Raw genomic sequence first — 17,972 nt, 5'->3', positions numbered from 1 at the left:
CACGGACCGGGCCTCCGGGATCGGCGGGACGAGAGCCAGTGGGTCACCCCGCACCCGCCGCTCAGAGGCCCCGCGGCGCGGGGGCCGTCCCGGACCCTCAGCCCCTCGACCGAGGCCTCCGCGCCGGGTGCCCCCGGCCGAGCCCACCTCCTCGACCCGCTGTGCGGGGCCGCAGGCGCCAGCCGACCCCACGCCCGCCCAAAGTGCAGCGGGGAGACCGGGCTCACCTCAGAGCGGCGGGCGCACCAGCCTGTCAGACGCGCGGCGCTTCCGCAGCGACAGGGCAGCGGGAGGGGAGCCAGAGCGTCCGCCCGACAGGAAGTCCCGCCCCGCCGCCCGCCCACGGGCGGGGCCTGCGCATGCCCCGCCCACACCGCGCACCGCTGCACCCTGCATCCTGCACCCAGCCCCCAGCCCCGCGGCTGAGCGGCCGGAGCCGCCACACCCTGCCTAGGCCTTCAGGGTCTGCACCTTCTTTCATCTGTGCTTCTTTCTCCTGCCCATACATTTGTCTGTAATTAAAAGAAAATTCCTCTCCTCTATTTTGCCATTTCTCGCGTTTTTCATTCCTTCCAGTCTTCCTATTTCCATTTCTTTCTCCCTGTCTTTTATTCCAGACTACTCTTTTGACAAAACACAAACTGGAGGTATGTCTCTAGCTTTGCAATTTTTATTTGTTAAACCTATGCTGCATGAAGGCAGTGGCAGCCCACTCCAGTACCCTTGCCTGGAAAATCCCATGGATGGAGGAGCCTGGTAGGCTGCAGTCCATGGGGTCGCTAAGAGTCAGACACGACTGAGCGACTTCACTTTCACTTTCATGCATTGGAAAAGGAAATGGCAACTCACTCTAGTATTCTTCCCTGGAGAATCCCAGGGACAGGGGAGCCTGGTGGGCTGCTGTCTATGGGGTCGGACAGAGTCGGACACGACTGAAGCGACTTAGCAGCAGCAGCATGCTGCGTGAAAGTGAAAGAGGAGAGTGAAAACGTTGGCCTAAAACTCAACATTCAGAGAAGGAAGATAAGGGCATCTGGTCCCATCACTTCATGGCAAATAGATGGAGGAACAGTGGAAACAGTGAGAGACTTTATGCTTTGGGGCTCCAAAATCACTGCAGATGGTGACTGCAGCCATGAAATTAAAAGACGCTTTCTCCTTGGAAGAAAAGCTATGACCAATCTAGACAGCATATTTAAAAGCAGAGACATCACTTTGCCGACAAAGGTCCATCTAGTCAAGGCTTTGGTTTTTCCAGTGGTCATGTATGGATGTGAGAGTTGGACTACAAAGAAGCTGAGCCCCGAAGAATTGATGCTTTTGAACTGTGGTGTTGGAGACTATTGAGAGTCCCTTGGACTGCAAGGAGATAACCAGTCAATCCTAAAGGAAATCAGTCCCGAATATTCATTAGAAGGACTGATGCTGAAGCGCCAATACATTGGCCACCTGATGCAAAGAACTGACTCATTTGAAAAGACCCTAATGCTGGGAAAGATTGAAAGCGAGAGGAGAAGGGGATGACAGAGGATGAGATGGTTGGATGGCATCACCAACTCAGTGGACATGAGTTTGAGTAAGCTCTGCGAGTTGGTGATGGACAGGGAAGCCTGGCATGCTGCAGTCCATGGGATCACAAAGACTCGGACACGACTGAGTGACTAAACTGAACTGATGCTGTGTAAACGTACACTGTATGTTTGCATGTTACAGGGGTTCATAAGGAGCCTCTTCCAAATGTTCCACTTTTGCAAGAGGATTATTTTGAGCTAAAGGCAACTGAGACCTGGTGAATGCAAGAGAAATTACTGTCCCTCCCTTAACCACCTAGAAGAATTTAAATTGGGGGGTTTGCTCAGAAAACAGTTTATTACTGGAGATGCGCTTTATCTAAAGGGCCCATCTATATGGTAGGGCAAATATCTAATCACCAAACATCTGCTTTTCTTATCATTCTCCTATCCTTGGAAGCTCTCAGGACCCATCCCATTCCTTAGCTCAGGATGGTATATCAGTTCAGTTCAGTCGCTCAGTGGTGTCTGACTGTGACCCCATGAACCTCAGCATGCCAGGCCTCCCTGTCCATCACCAGCTCCCGGAGCTTACCCAAACGCATGTCCATTGAGTCGGTGATGCCATCCAACCATCTCATCCTCTGTCATCCCCTTCTCCTCTCGCTTTCAATCTTTCCCAGCATTAGGGTCTTTTCAAATGAGTCAGTTCTTCACATCAGGTGGCCAAAGTATTGGAGTTTCCGCTTCAACACCAGTCCTTCCAATGGACACCCAGGACTGACCTCCTTGAGGATGGTATAGAGCCCTCATTTTACTTTTCTGCCTCTGACCCTCTCCTGCACGTGGGGTCTCTGGCTCTCTTATCTTTGTGGAATTCTCACAAGCATAAAATTAAACTTGATTTTCTCCTGTTGCCTCTGTCTCATGTCATCTTAGGGCTTCCCTTGTGGCTCAGCTGGTAAAGACTCTGCCTGCAATGCAGGAGACCTGGGTTCGATCCCTGGGTTGGGAAGATCCCCTGGAGAAGGGAAAGGCTGCCCACTCCAGGATTCTGGCCTGGAGAGTTCTGTGGACTGTATGGTCCATGGGGTTGCAAAGAGCCAGACATGACTGAGCAACTGTCACTTTCACGTCAATTTAATTCTTAGTCCAGTCAGAAGAATTTAGACGGTTCCCTAGAGGCAAGTTTTCTTTCCTCCGACCAATATACACTATAGTTAACCCATGATTAATAGATAGTTGATAGACAGACAGATAGATAGATAGGTATTTGTTGGCCAGAACCAACTGCCCCTATTAAGAATTATTTTGGTTTCTTACCATTTACTGAGGACTTACCATGCTTCAGGCACTTGTTTTCACATGCGTTACTTTACTTGAATATCGAGACAGTTCCATGAGAAGATATAATCAGCTGCATCATACGGAGGAGGAAACTGAGGCTCAGGGAGTTTATTTATCCTCAAGTCCCACAGCAAGAGCAAAGTATAGAAAGCAGTGACTCCGAAGTCCACATTCAGGGAATGTGGTGTTGGCATGACGAGGTTGCATCGCACGAGGTGCAAGGACTAGTCTACAGTCCTTAAAATGTTTCCTGTTCTTGAAATAACACATCTGGCATCATACAGTCTTACCATTATAACACAAATAGCACAGACGTAAGATGTCACAACAGGATCAAGGAAGCAGGTTATTTGGCTTTTTGTATTTGCAGTGATTTCTTCTCTTAGCTTCAGCAGAAGATGGGATATTGTCACCAATGTATTGCAAATGAGAATTCTCAAAGGTGAATGACATGAAGCGTGGGATCAATTCTCAAACCTCACAAAGAGCCAGAACGTTGTCTCCTTTGAAAGAATGATGCTGTATCTGATTTGATGACCTTGATTTGTCTAATAAAAGCTGCTTTTGTTTTATTGATAAAAAAAAACCACTTCAGAAATTAATTTTTGGTTCTTCATCGTCAGTTATCTTAAAATAATAATCTTGCCAACTACGTGATGACAAGTGTTGGGTTTTAACCAAATAAAATTTTCCAGGCATTTGCAGAAATGTCATGAGCCCTCTTTAAACCTCATTTAAATAAACATGGTCCCACTGCTTTGGCAAAGCTGCTAAAATCAGAGTACTGGAAGTGAAATAAGATGGATGGACTATTTCACTCCTTGAAATTAAAAACTATTTCAAGCTCTCTACCTCCAATGAGTGGAAAGTACAGCCTTTTTCTAGTGGCCTCAGCTGATAGTTTACCACTGTCCTCAAGTAACTTGGAAATTTCTCAGTCCAAGGAAGCTGTTCTGCTTTCAGATGCCTGACCGAAAGTGAAATGAAGAGTCCTCTAGTGCTCAGAGAGGTCTAGTGCTCAGACCTGGTTTTGGCGGTGTTGCACACTGGTTCCCCACTATCCACAAGGCTTTTGTCCAGTGCTGAGCGGTTCAGATGGCTGCGGAGACCTGGTGCCTGGTGCGCTGCCCTTGGCTTCCCAAAGGGGTAATTTTTAAAGTTACAGTCGCGCCTGCAGACTTTGTTCCCAATCCTCGACTGTGTGCTGTGCCAGAGTGCTTGGGGGCTATAGAGGGTTCAGCTTCCACTGCCTCAGGACAGAATCTGCTCCCTGGCATGATGTCCAGGTCACCATTCCAGGTTTCCCTAATAAGGAGATCCCTCTTAGGGGCTGTTGATACCTTTTCCTACTAGCTGACTTCCATCCATGAGAACCTGGAGGGGAGGTGAGATCCAGTGCCGTTAACACCTCCTGAGACCTGAGTGTTCATGGAGAGGTGCTGGGAAGGATTTCCTTTGTCAAGCAGAGTGCTCGGTAGTCACCTGCCTGAGTGATGGCCATCCAGCTGCATTGTATTTGTGTAATAAAGAGTGACCTTCAACGTGATTCCTCTCCTGGCAGTCCTGGGTATCTTGCTAACTCTGTTTAGTCTCTGGAGTGGATTTCTTTTAAATGGAATCTCCTTTCTCTCTGTCTTTCTCTCTCTCTCTCACAAACACACACACACACATACACACACAGAATCTGATTCTACATACCAAGATTTTCTTAATAATTAATTGTTAGTGGACTTTGATTAAAAATGATAAGAATTTATACACACAAAATGGGGGCCTTCATGAGTGGAATCTTCAGGATACCTAACAAGGTTTCATGTTTTGACATAACAGAGGCTGAAATTGCCGACAATTTTTAGTAGCTATATATATATATATATATATATATATATATATATATATCATAGAATCATCTCTATTAAAGATTGGAATGAAACTTTTTTTTAAACATGACATCCCTTTACCCCTGGATCTTTTGTCTAACCAATGTGAAAAGAAACATGTGAAAGGAAAATCAAGATGGAGCTCATAGTCAGGATGCCATTGAGGAAGTGTGATTTACGTCTCAGCCCAAATACACCTTAATATCTTAACACATGCACCCAGAACATCTACCCAGTGTTCCAGAAACTCAAGATATTACTGAGCCCTTAACCTAAAATGACTCACGACAGCCTGTCCCTTGAGGACAATTATTTCCTTTCTTGAATCAAGGTTAGTCAAAATTCGTGAACATCCTTGTAACTTTCACCTGTATAAGCTCCTGACTCTTTTTCTCCCCTAAGATAGACACTCTTTTGGGTTTACCAAAATCTGTGTCTCTTGAACTGCAGTTCTTAAAACCTCAAATAAATCTCTTTGTTCTCTGCAGCTTTGATACTGATTATTGCTGGACAAGTTGTTGGTCTGAACTCAAGCAATTAGGTAGCCTGCTTTATGTCTCTCATTCTTAAAGAACAAATAAGTAGCTTGAATAACTTCATCCCCGTCTAAATTAAACAAACTTTCTCATGTAAAATTTCGGTCTTTCCCTGATACATCTGTAAGATAAATGAAATACATTTCAAGTTCCATTCATACACATTTGTCTGCTTTTAGGTGCAAGATCAAACATGCATAGAGTAACCATAATAATTAGAGTTTACTGTGTGTTAGGCATTATTCTGAGGATCTTACTAATGTTAACTAATTTACTTCTCATGAAAATACCATTAGGTATATATTATCATTATCCCCACTTTCCACATCAATTTAGGCACAGAGAGATTAAGTAGCTTGACCAATGTCACCCAGCTGGTGATAGAGCTGGAAATGAAGACCCAGGCATAACCTGGCCCCTGAGTATATGGCAACCCACTCCAGTACTCTTGCCTGAAAAATCCCATGGACAGAGAAGCCTGGTAGGCTACAGTCCATGGGGTTGCAAAGAGTCGGACACGACTGAGCAACTTCACTTCACTTCTTTACAGACATTAATGATTAATTAACTCAGTGTTTTCTGAGCACCAACATGATTAAAGGCATTGGTTAAAAACTACGAGGAATTCGAAGAATAAATAATATGTGGTCTCTGCCTTCAGGAAACTATTTTGGTTTTTGCCTCCAGTAGAAAGCAGCTGCTGTGGGTGGTTATTATTGTCAACCTGAATCCATCACCATCTATGGTGTTAATGACCCAGAGTTTCATGCCAGAATTACAGGCGTAGGAATTGAGCAATATCTTAAACTTCAACTGAATCTCTTCCTTTTACAAATTTGAAAACTGAACTGCAGAGAAAATGTCTTGTTTGAAGCCACAAAGTTAAGGATAAAGTACAACTAGAAAGGCAATTTCTTATCTCCCGATCAGTAAAATATGTTCATGAAAATATGTAAAAGTCAAATGCATGCAAGCTTAATTACAATATAAGGCCCTAAGTGGAGATTTCTGTTTTAATGGAGTCAATAGTAAAGTGTTTCATGTAGGCAATTATCATTTTATAAAATGAATAATAACCATCCACCAACCATGCCAAACCAGGGCTTTCATAAATCTTGGTATTCAAATACTGGATTTGGTAAAATAAGAAAAAAAGAACTATAGTTGTCAGTTCGCAAACGGAACAAAAGTTCCCTAATACTGTAAGATGGGGAATCACACTGATAGGGAAATGTTCAAAATTTTAGCCTCCACACTAAAGTTATCAGATTGGTATTTCAAAACAATAGTAGGTACACTAGGGTCAAAAGTTTGAAGTGTGGTAAAAGAATTACAGCAGCTAACACTTGAGGAGCATGTACCCTGTTCTAAGTACACTGTCCATAAGATCTCAGTTAACTCCTATGACAATTTGATGGCGTTGACACTATCATTTCAGTTTTTTAGACGAGCAAATGGTACTACAGAGTGATTAAGTAATTTGCCTACAACTGCACGCTTGTGAAATGTGGGAAGCAGGTTCATTTAGAGTGACTTCTCTTTCTTGATGCCCACACTCTCTCTGGAGTAAAGTGAAAACTGAAACTAGATACTAAAACCTGCCTTTAAAAACTCAATGTTAGTATAAAAACAAGCATACTATTCATTTGGGCCCTAGTTTGTGCTTCAACACTTTATTTGAATCAGCACATAGGAAATGTGCTAGACATTATGTAAAGTATCAAAATAAATATTATTTGCATTATCATATTCTACTGTTTATATTATACTATTTATGCTATTATATAAACTTATCATATTGCATGGTTTACATGTTATGTCTATAAAACACATGTTCAAAGACTTATAGCAAAATAGGGAGGATACAATAGCAACACAAAGAACTGTAACACAAGCCAGGCTGGCTAAATACTATGGATGTAGAAAACTGTGATGAGAATCTAGAGGAAACTTCAATTCCTGGTAGCTAACAGGGATTAGTCAAAGCTTGTGTTTCAGCCAGGTCTGTGAGAGTGGTCCGCGTTTAGACAGAGATGATGTGGGCCCCTCAGGTTGCAGGGACAATGTGAACAAAAGCACAGTCATGAGTGACCCAGTCATCTGCTGACTGGAACAAAGCCTGCATGTAAAAAGTGGGAGAGGAGATAAAACCGGAAAGCTAAGAGAGTAGGAAATGCCTCACTAGGAATACAGACTTTATTCAAGAGGTGACAAGGCTTTGCAGCAGGGAAAGCACATGACCAAAGTTAAGTTTAGGGACATTTATCTGCCAGTGTACTGGAGAGTAGACAGAGAGGCCAAAAGCTGGGGAAGAAACGTTTAGGGGGCAGCACAAAAGCGGGTCTGAGAATGGAGAGGAGGCCAACAGAGAGGCATTACAGGAGACGGTCTGTAGGAAACAGTTCTACTGTAACCTGTAACGAGGGAAAGAGGAGGGAAGAAGTGAGAAGAGTGGGGAGAGAGGACCCTGTGCCCCAGGGCAAATGGCGGCGTCTCAGGTGGAGACGATGCAAGGGACACCGAGGAGACCAGAGATGCTGCATTGAAGATGGACTGATTTCAAATAGGAATTGACATGTCCGTTCACTGTGTGAGTGATTACCAAATGCCTATTGTGGAAGGGCAGCCCTCCTGTAAATACTTGGGATACATCATAATAAGGTATTATATTCCATTCCAATGCTATAGTAGTCTCCTTCTGAATTCCTGCACATTTAACAGTCTGGACTGTCCACTGGGTGTTAGGCACATATGACTGTCTTTCTCCCCTAATGTCATGTTTTCAATCAGATCATAAGTGAGTTGAGAGCAGGAATCATCTCAGATATTCTTTGCATCTCCCACAGTAACTAATTCAGAGTAGGAAAATTCAGGAAAGCTTTAACCGTTAGACTGGGGGATTTTTCATTCTTTTTTCTTCTGTGTTAAGGACACACCTTTTCTTAGCCTTGTAGAACAGAAGGATCAGTAACATTTCACATGCAGAACACATGGCCACTGTAAATGGAGCCACAGATGCCAAGTCTGCATCAGACTGTGAAAAGGAAAGCTGAATAATGGCAAGGGCTAAGAAACTATTCAGCACCCCACCTTCAATAGCAACAGTTTTACAAACAGGAAGAGGGAGCATAGAAATTTTAGCAAAAAAGTACCCGAACGACAAACCCAAAGCAGGAACTGAGACACCCAACAGAAGCACGTCCAGGTTCATTGCTTTCAGAAACACCAATCCCATGCTGAAAGTCAAATAAATCCCTACACACATTAAAATAAAACTCAGAGGCCTAATGATCCTCTCCAAGAACTTGGCTTTGTCAGGCAGTCTACGCTTGATGGCTATTCCCACTGACATCGGTGTGAGGATGAAAAGGAGGGTTGACATAATTTTAGAAATAGGGATATGCAGTGTGCCCGATAACCCTAAGATTCTACTGTATATGTATGAATTGGTAGGCATCGTGACCAGGGCCAGAAACGTTGACGTACAGGTCATCAGAATGGCCAAAGTGACATCTCCTTCTAGAAGCAGGGCGAAGAGGTAGCCCCCACCCCCACCTGGGCACGTGCAGGTGACTATAAACCCAAACGCCTGGGCCTCAGGCAAGGCCAAAATCTGCGTCAGAAGGAATCCGCAAAACGGCATAAGAAAAAACTGTATGACCACCCCAAGAACTACGGGCAAAGGTCTCTTCCACACTGTTTCAAACACCTGGAACTCAATCTTGCACCCAAACGCACATTTATTTAACAGTATCATTGGCAGAAACAGCATTAGGATGTTTCTGTTGAGGAGGTCTGGTGCCTGGGAACGACTGTCACGTCTCTGTCTGAGCACGCTAACTCGGACATTCTGGATCTCTTCAATGAGCCTTTGGCCCCTACCTTCCGAATCCCACAGCTGAACGGTCAGATTCGTCTCTCCGTCTCCACCCATCACCAGGTTTATGGTAAAGTTGGTCACGTCCGATAAGGTCTTGGTCACATTCGCCACCTGGAGTATTCTATCGTCTCCCAGTTGCACAAGGAGGTAGCTGGAGTTGGGCTGTTTATCTCTGTAAGTTGACCTCACAACGACAGCTTCTTCCGTCTTTGTGAAAAACAGAACTTCAGTCTTTTCCATGTTCAGGAAACTGAGAAAGGATTTCCTGGCTTCTCCAAGAGTCACAGATGACAAAAGCAGGGCAATAAAAAGTTTTCTAATCATTTTAAAAGTTTAAAAGAAATCACGTACGCAAAGCTAGTTAAACTGAAGAACATTCTTCATACAGGTGTTCCGGTGATGGTCTGAAGTTGTTAGGTAACAGTTGTTTCTGCTGGATCAAAGTTCAGTAGGAGGGACTGTTGTACTGTTCAAACAAGTACAGAGCTGTCTAAGGAGTGACACAACCGGTTTAACCCAGTTATGAAACGCAAAAGACACAGCATTTAACAGGTTCAGTTCATCACCATTGAAACCTAGCTCTTTCCCGCCCCTCCACTTCCTCATTTCTGCCACTGGAAAAACAGCCTCCTGTTTACCTGAATTTAACACCTTAGTGTCATCGTCTTTTGAGTTCTGTTCCCTCCTATGCTAAAAGCAGACAGGACCCAAAAATTTAAACAGATGTTGAGGAGGCCTAAAGTTGAGTACTATTATTTTATTCATTCAGGTCAAAATCAAATAAAAATTTACTAAATGCATGTGCTGGGGGCCTGGGCTAGGAGCAGGGTACACCACAGTAGCCAAGCCAGCTGACTCTTCCCTCCTGGAGCTTAGTCCTGGTGGCTCTTAATCATTTCTTAGGAAACTGCGGAGCGCATAAACTGGCCTTGCAGCAGCCTTAGGTTAATAAGTTTTCCCACAACTCTAAACAGTGATCCTATCAGTGAGGCAAAAACTGGAACTGTCTGTGGTGTCTTTAGGTAGAAAAACAATTCCCTGGGTGGTTACTAGATAGCTTGGCAACCTAGAGAAGCACATAGCTGTATCCACGGCTGAAGAAACAGTCTGGTTAGTGGACCGCTGCTGCTGGGCACTGGGACTCTGACCAATGGGGCAACGGAAGGCCACTGGGACTAACTCTGAACTCTTCTTCCTTCCTTGTAACACTACTCCTAGTTCACAGCGAGGGCAAAGATATTCAATTGACCCAACTTGGGTCATATGCTTGAGGGCTGCCAGAAACAAGGAAAAGTATCAGGCTTTTTGGACTTCAATCCACAGACTCACAAATGCTTTCAATTACCCAAACGAGAGGAGGGGTTTGTGATGCTAAGCAGAAAAAAAAAAAAAAAAGAGACAAAACAACAGAAAACCCTTTACAGTTATCTACTACTGAGCCTATAGGTCTACTAGCCTCTGATCATCTAACCATTTCAGCAGACCCTTCATGTAATCACGACACTGTGTCTCATCCAACAATGACAGCTATGTATTGAGTATTTTAGATCATAAAACGTTTGCTCTTCAAAAACTGTCCAAGCAATTTTTATTGGACATTTTTACACGTTTTTGAAAATCTGATTTATGTAGGTTAATATTTCAAATGCAATACATTTTAGTTCATAAGTTTTATTTCCATGTATTACATTAAGAAAAATAAGATACAGTGTACCAATCAGTGTAAATTCTCAGGGAACTTCCCTGGTTTAAAAAGATGAGGAAGACAAACATGAAGGACTTGAAGCCAAAGCTGCCGTTATGTTATGTGACCAAACATCTTATTCACAATTATTGTGTCCCAGGTCAAAGAGGTGCGAAATGTAAACTTTACTTTCCTCAGATTCTTCCATCTGCAGCCTTTCCCCTTTTCCTTAAGAATCATCCAGGATAAAATCTGACAAATCTGGGGAAAATCAGTAGTTTATCATTCACATGTCTTTACTGGCTACTTATATGACAACTCATTTCTGTCATCATGTACGTTAAATATTTATCTGAGTTTAAAACTTCTTTCAATTTGCGGGCTTTCTCCTTTTAGTTCTAGTTGCCTGTGGGCAGTGAAAAGATTCTAAAGGGGCAGGTGGGTACAGTCAATCTTAGAATTATATTAAGCAGACACAAGCCTTAAAAGAAAGCCTAAGAAAGAGGTAGGATTTCAAGAGTCATTTGGAAATGAGACCCTTGAGGGACCTCCTCTCCTGCCCACAATGCATCTGGATCCACAGCGCCTCCAAGAATGCTGGCACCTGTGCCTCTTCCAACTAGTCCACTCAACTATCCGAGATCAGATTTCTGATGATTTAAGTAAGTCCTTCCCTCCAAGCTGCTTTCTTTTCTAATCATGACAGGACCTGTTCTTTGGTCTCCTTAAATTAAGCTCAATCTCTGCAGCCGTACTTTCTCTCTTTTCAACCCCCACTGGTATTTTTTCTGGTATATTTAGCTTTTGTTCAGTTCATGAGACGTGTTTGTCAGCTTACTATGTGCAAGTAATTATGACAGATGCTAAGGTATTAGCTGGTATTAAACCTTCTGGTCTCTGGAATATGTTTAAGGATTATTTTTACTTCTGGTCTTCTGGTTTCTGATAAAAGAGTTATTAGAGCATAATGGCACTTACTACATATTCATTTGGCACTAGCCATACTGCTTTGTATTATAGTTCTAATTAAGTATGCATTTCTTCACTGTATCCACCATGGCAGTTAGAATCAAATCCTATCATTTAGAAGGTACTTGAAAAACTTGGTTAATAAATGAATGTTCAAGCTGCTGATAGAATCAGAAGTTATCTCCATTCACTGCATGAAAACAGTATGAAGAAAGAATTAGAGATGAAATAAACATTCTGAGTTTATTCCCTTAATTAAACCTAAAGCCACTACCCCTGTCTATTGCAAAGTAGGAAAGGGACAGATAACAAACAGAAGTAACTTCCATCCCTTCTCTATGGTGGTACTTTGTGGAGTATAGATGGAAGACATCAGTTAGGAGCATTAATTTTAATGTGTTGGTACAGGTTGTTACTTTTGGCATGTGTTGCGCTTGGGTATATATAAAGGGCCTTAACTTCGGCATCCCATCTTCCTTTTTATTGTAATATCTCCATACTGACAAAGTGATGAAGTCACCGGAGGGGTTTTTATCAGAGAGATGCCCCGAACCACTTAGGTGGCAACAAAAAAATAACTTCTTCTTCCTAGGTCTGAGATTCCTCATCTACAAACTTTATAGAGTGATTGAGATGACCTCTAAGTTTCTATGATTCATGCATACACACCAATTGACCCATCATAATGGAGGCAGATACTAAGGCTATACTTCCCCGCCCCATGAGGCTAGGCCTGGTCATGTGTCTTGCTTAAAGCGAAAGGTCACGCATCTTATCTTCTAAGAGCCATTTCTTCTTCCTACCATAAGAATGGCAGTGTCCCCAAAAAGGGTCATTGCTTCATCTTAGATTCTGGAGTAAAGATAGCGTAGAGCAGAGTCACGGCCCATCAGAGCTCACATTAACCAAATGGGAAATACATCTTTGTTGTTGTAATTACAGCATGAACTAATAAAAGTTAATTAGATACAAGCATTTGTTTAACTGGATGTCAGTTCATGGTTACACTTGAAAAGACAAAAATTCAAATTCAATTTAATAGAAGACTAATAATATAAATTATGACATAATGCATTCAAAAGCAACTTAAGAAAAAAATATATATATACACATATAGTATTTGTAGTAAAAGAAGTTGACTAACGATGAATTTTCCTCGTGATTTCTGGCTTGAGTCCCTGCATGGCTATTCCAAGTAAGAATCAACATTTTTTAAAAACTGTTCTTCATCACTCAGATATTCCAAGATAATATTTCCACCATTGTACAAAGGACAATCCTCCTTAGCAATCCAGGTTTCCAAAATATGATCCAAGGGTAAGGCCTCTCCTGAGACACTGTGACACAACCTCAATTTCTGTTAAGACAGAAATACATCATATGCAGTACATAAACATGCTTCATAGAGTATTCTAAAACTCTCAGGGAAAGTTCTGCCCTGTTGTTACCTTAGCTGTTGGTCTGTTGTTGTCATTTTTAAGGCTGGCTAAAGAAGCAGCGCAGTCTGTGGCCCTTCCAATGCTCCACCCTCGGCAGAAGAACATGGCTCTCCTCTTTTCTTTGCCCCCCTTAGGTAAGAAAACCTGAAAGTAAACTCTTTCCGTCTGTAAAGATAAAAGTTAAAATGCAGGTTACATACACGAGGGAGACATCTGGTTCTGTCTGGTGACATCGCTTCCTTGCCTCTCCAGGCCAGAGAAGGACTGGCCTCTGATGAGACACCTTTGAGCGGGAAGACAATCATAGACCCCAGTGTCCACCTAAACGCGTGGGCACGTTTGAGTGGGAAGACAATCATAGACCCCAGTGCCCACCTAAACGCCTGGGCAGAGGACCCAAGTCCCTAGTCTGGATGATCTGTGCCAAATAGGCCTGTGCCCTGAATCAGGCTAGTCATTTCCTGGGATTGTGCATTCAAACCCTGGGGGTAGGGAGGAGCAACATTTTTTTCAGAGGTGTTTTTTTTTAAAAGTCTTGCTAAATTACATCCAAAGGTTTCTACAGTTATCCCCCGTGCCTCTCAGCCACTCCTGAACCAATGTAGACAAGTTTCTTCAAAGGAAAAACAGTGAGTCTAACACATATAAAATCCCATGGACGGAGGAGCCTGGAGGGCTGCAGTCCATGGGGTCGCTGAGAGTCGGACCCGACTGAGTGACTTCACTTTCACTTTTCACTTTCATGCACTGGAAAAGGAAATGGCAACCTACTCCAGTGTTCTTGCCTGGAGAATCCCAGGGACGGGGGAGCCTGGTGGGCTGCCATCTCTGGGGTCACAGAGTCGGACACGACTGAAGCGACTTAGCAGCAGCAGCAGCAACAACACACATAAAGAGAGAAGTCAAGAAAACCGACGGCGTCTCTCAAGGGCATTTGAGTCCTGGCATTCAGTCATCCCGTGAGACCAGATCAATGCATTACTTTTCATTATACGAGAGAAGAAATGGCTAGTGAGTTTCAGTCAAGTTTCTGTCTCTTACAACTGAAAAATACCTGATACATATACACTTCTGTTCACCTGAAAGACCTCGCTACATACTTAGAGACAGCAGGACCTTTGAGAAAAAAAGAGACTGTAAAAATCAGAAAAGTACCATGTCAACAAAAGAGAAAGACTCAGAAATTCAGAGATGGCTCCGCTAGTATTCTATACCCTATATGCTTCCTTTATATTGCATTTTCTTGCAAAATTATAAATGTAAGAAACAAGAATAGAAGCAACGGTATTTAGCTTCTGAGCTACCCTTCTTTCCTAAAATCACTTTTAAAAAGTGCTGGCTTTATAGACCAATTCCTGCTATAATAAATATGTTGGCATAACTGGAAGGTCTCTTAGTTATAGGGAAAGATCACAATTATTTTAAGAAATACTAGATTCAACACAATTTCCATCTCAGCACTAAGAAATTTAGATTTGTTAAAGACCAGTGGAATGCGTTATTACATATAACAGGAAAAGAAGAAATTATGGGAAATTCCAGCTTTGGGACAACTCTGTAACCTTACAGTTCTTGCTCCAGAAACATGGCAATAAAAGCATACAAATGAAAAGAGAAATTTTAAAAGATATACCCTTAAAGTAAAAAAATAACTATGTGTCTGAGTATCCAAAATGGAACAGAAACGCAGAGTAACAGCAGGAGGGCTGAGCCACAGGCCCCAGGGCTCAGAAGAGGCAGGTTAACGGAAAAAGCAAGGCCACATGGCGAGGGGCCCCTGCCTCTGGCTGACTGCCTGGAGGCAGAGGCCGGTTTGGGATGGGGCCCCCAGCAGAGGAGGCTGAGGAAGTCACTGCTGCAGGCCGACTTAGGCTGCTGCTCACAAAGCCGCCATTCAGGGAGGCACAAGAGCACAGATACAGCCTCCTGCGAGGGAACAAAGCCAAAGCCTTCCAGCTCAGTAGTGGATCTGCAGCAGGCTGAAAAGCTCCGCAGAGCAGAAGCACCAACTGTCAGTCTCAGACCTGGGTTTGAAACAGAGGGTGTGGGTAGGCGGGCCTGTGGAAGAAAAGGCGACACTCGGGGAGAGGCGAGTGAGACAGTCAGGAGAGGCACAGAAAGAAACGCCTCCTCAACGCGGACACGCAGAAGCTAGAAGCTGGAACTTGGGAACACGGCAGAGCTCAGCTTACTATGGGCAGGAGAAACCAAACTTGAAAAAGACATGAAAAGAGTTGCTCAGGATATCTGTGGGTCCTCAGTCACGCAGCTGTGTCTCTTTGTGACCCCAGGGACTGCAGCCCGCTGGGCTCCTCTGTCCATGGGATTTTCCAGGCAATATTGGAGTGGATTGTCATTTCTTCCTCCAGGGAAGCTTCCTGACCCAGGGATGGAACTGGCATTTCTTGTGTCCCCTGAATTGGCAAACAGATTCTTTCACCACTGAGCTACCTGGGAAGCCCCTATTTAGGACGAACAATGAGAAAAATTAAAGAATAATATTCATAGAAACAGAACAAACAGTTATAAAACCAAAACAGGCAGAAATGAAACATGAAAAGCTATGAAGAACCAATTAGAAATTTAAAAAAAAAACTTAAAAATACAGTTTGTGAAATAAGAAACTTAAACAATAAATTTCTATAATAGTCAATAAAAAGGTTTAATTAATTGAAAGATGGATGTGAGGCAGTCATCTAGAAGGCAACACAAACAGACATCTATAGAAATTATAAATCCCCGAAACATGTCCAGTAAGACTTTCAGAAAAGAAGAGAAGGAAGCAATGTTCAGAAAGAAAACAACAACAATCTTCTAAGGGTAAGGGATCAACAGCTAAAATGCACTTCAAGGGTCAAGCTGTGTGATTGAGACAAATCATACCTAGAAATCCTGCACTGAAACTGCAAACATCATAGACAAAAATCTCCAGTCACAAAAAAGGTATAGGCCACCCACAGAGCAGCAAGAGCAAGATCTGCAGCACATACTTCCCAAGCAATAGACAAAAGAGGCCAATGAGCAGCCTATTAGAAGAGCTGAGAGAGGCAGACAGACAATCCAGCTCAAGCGAGGGAAAATAAGCGCAGTTTCAGACAAAAAAGATTTACGTTTACCACAATGACCCTTGATGAATGAACTACTAAAGAATGTGCTTGAGCCAAAATAAAAGTGAGTCTTAAGAAAAAAAAGAAACTCAAAAAATATATTGGCAAATTTAAATAGCAACTGACTTAAAAACAATCATGTGTAAACTAACTCAATGAAATGGGAGATACTCAACTGCAGAAAACATGTCAAACTCTGTCTTATTCCAGAGGATACAATCTCAAGTAACTTTAGATTTTGAGAGAAGAATTGGTATTTAATCATATATGTTAAAAATTGTAAATATAAGCACATGCCTCTTATCACCATTACTATAAAACATTATATTGGAGATTATATATAATATAGTATAAGAAAATGAACTAATTATTGAAAGGTGAAAACTAAAGCTTTTTGTCAATGGGATGTAATTGTATACCTAGGAAATCAAAGGCAAAAACAAAACAACTTCTAAAATAAATAAAAGAATTTGATGATTTGATGCTGTGATTGAATACAATGAATATACAGAAATCAAGACCTTTTCTCCTTCTATGTGAACAGCAAGTTCTGGAAACAGGTACAGGGAAATATTCTGTTCACCAAAGAAAGCAAATCCGTAAGATAATTAGAGATGTTTATATGTGCATGCTCAGTGGCTTCAGTCGTGTCTGACTCCCTGTGACCCTATGGACGGCAGCCCACCAGGCTCCTCTGCCCATGCAAGTCTCCAGGCAAGAATACTGGAGAGGGTTGCCCCTCCTCCAGGGGATCTTCCAAACTCACACTTCCTGCATTGCAGGCAGATTCAACAAGGAATAAGACTTAGATGAAGAAAAACATATAAAATGTTACAGAAGGCAATAAAATATCTAAATAAAAGAGAAGACATAAAGTTCGTAGACAGGAAGATAATGTTATAAAAATGTCATTTCTCTCAAAATTAATATATATCATGTAAAGCAAAATCAGAGAAACCCTCAGGAATGATCCTCAGTCAGGACTTGTTAATAGATGCTGCTGGGAAACTTTGCAGAAATCACTTGATAATACAAAGGAGGTCTTGTATCAATCACTTACACCTGGTGGGTAGGGAGGGAGCCAGAATCCCCAGCACAAAGAGGACGAAGCCAACAGGGTGAGAGATCCTCCTGAGAAGGCAATCTGGCTTCTGCAGGCACCGTTATTCACAGCCTACATCCTTGTGGGAAACAGTGACAGATAAACTACATTCTAAGATCAAGCTGTGTTCGTTTTTGCTTTTCATAATGATTTCTCTCCGTTTCTCCATTTTGGCTTTTAAAGAGCCTACATCCTTCAACAGTATCTTCTGGAGTCTGTCACTGACAACCTTGTCCCATTATGACAACCATAGAGATCCCAAGATGGATTAAAAAAAAACAGTGTATATAATAATCGTAAGGTTCATATGGATGAATAAACCAAAAGAAAAAAGAAGAACTGCTAAGGCAAAATATGGGAAAGTATGGACGGGACTTACCTGGTCATATGCTAGAACATTCTATGAAGTTACTACATGAAGTCAACTTGGTATTAACATACAAGTAAAAAACAGATAAAGGGTTAGAATAGGAAATCCAAAAACAAACCTAGTAAAAAGTACATCTCGAATTTAACA

The 17,972-nt window shown here is 42.4% G+C and overlaps 3 protein-coding genes across 4 annotated transcripts in view; all 3 read right to left on the bottom strand.

The window, feature by feature from the left end:
• Positions 1 to 4,693, bottom strand: part of IMPA1 (inositol monophosphatase 1) — a 36,424-nt gene extending 31,731 nt beyond the window's left edge. The window contains exon 1 of one of the 2 annotated variants that reach the window (XM_069600722.1): positions 2,853 to 4,693. In XM_069600722.1, coding sequence (XP_069456823.1) covers positions 2,853 to 2,855 — 3 coding nt within the window. In that variant the 5' untranslated portion in view covers positions 2,856 to 4,693. Of the gene's footprint in view, positions 1 to 227; positions 338 to 2,852 lie in introns of those variants that run through there. The other variant, XM_069600723.1, reaches the window with a different exon arrangement.
• A 2,238-nt stretch (positions 4,694 to 6,931) lies between these two features.
• SLC10A5 (solute carrier family 10 member 5) lies at positions 6,932 to 9,478 on the bottom strand. The gene has a single exon (XM_069600721.1). It carries the CDS (start codon positions 9,476 to 9,478, stop codon positions 8,162 to 8,164), a length of 1,317 nt encoding a protein of 438 aa, XP_069456822.1. The 3' UTR covers positions 6,932 to 8,161.
• Positions 8,997 to 17,972, bottom strand: part of ZFAND1 (zinc finger AN1-type containing 1) — a 26,946-nt gene continuing 17,970 nt past the window's right edge. Inside the window, exons 7-8 of the mRNA XM_069600724.1 lie at positions 13,256 to 13,411; positions 8,997 to 13,164 (exon numbers count right to left, since the gene is read on the bottom strand). Coding sequence (XP_069456825.1) covers positions 12,994 to 13,164; positions 13,256 to 13,411 — 327 coding nt within the window. The 3' untranslated portion in view covers positions 8,997 to 12,993. The remainder of the gene's footprint in view (positions 13,165 to 13,255; positions 13,412 to 17,972) is intronic.

Source organism: Ovis canadensis, chromosome 9 (assembly GCF_042477335.2).
Source record: "Ovis canadensis isolate MfBH-ARS-UI-01 breed Bighorn chromosome 9, ARS-UI_OviCan_v2, whole genome shotgun sequence".
NCBI classification, from domain to species: domain Eukaryota; kingdom Metazoa; phylum Chordata; class Mammalia; order Artiodactyla; family Bovidae; genus Ovis; species Ovis canadensis.
The sequence above is the reverse complement of the archived record's forward strand: the minus strand, read 5'-3'. Positions and strand labels throughout refer to the sequence as shown.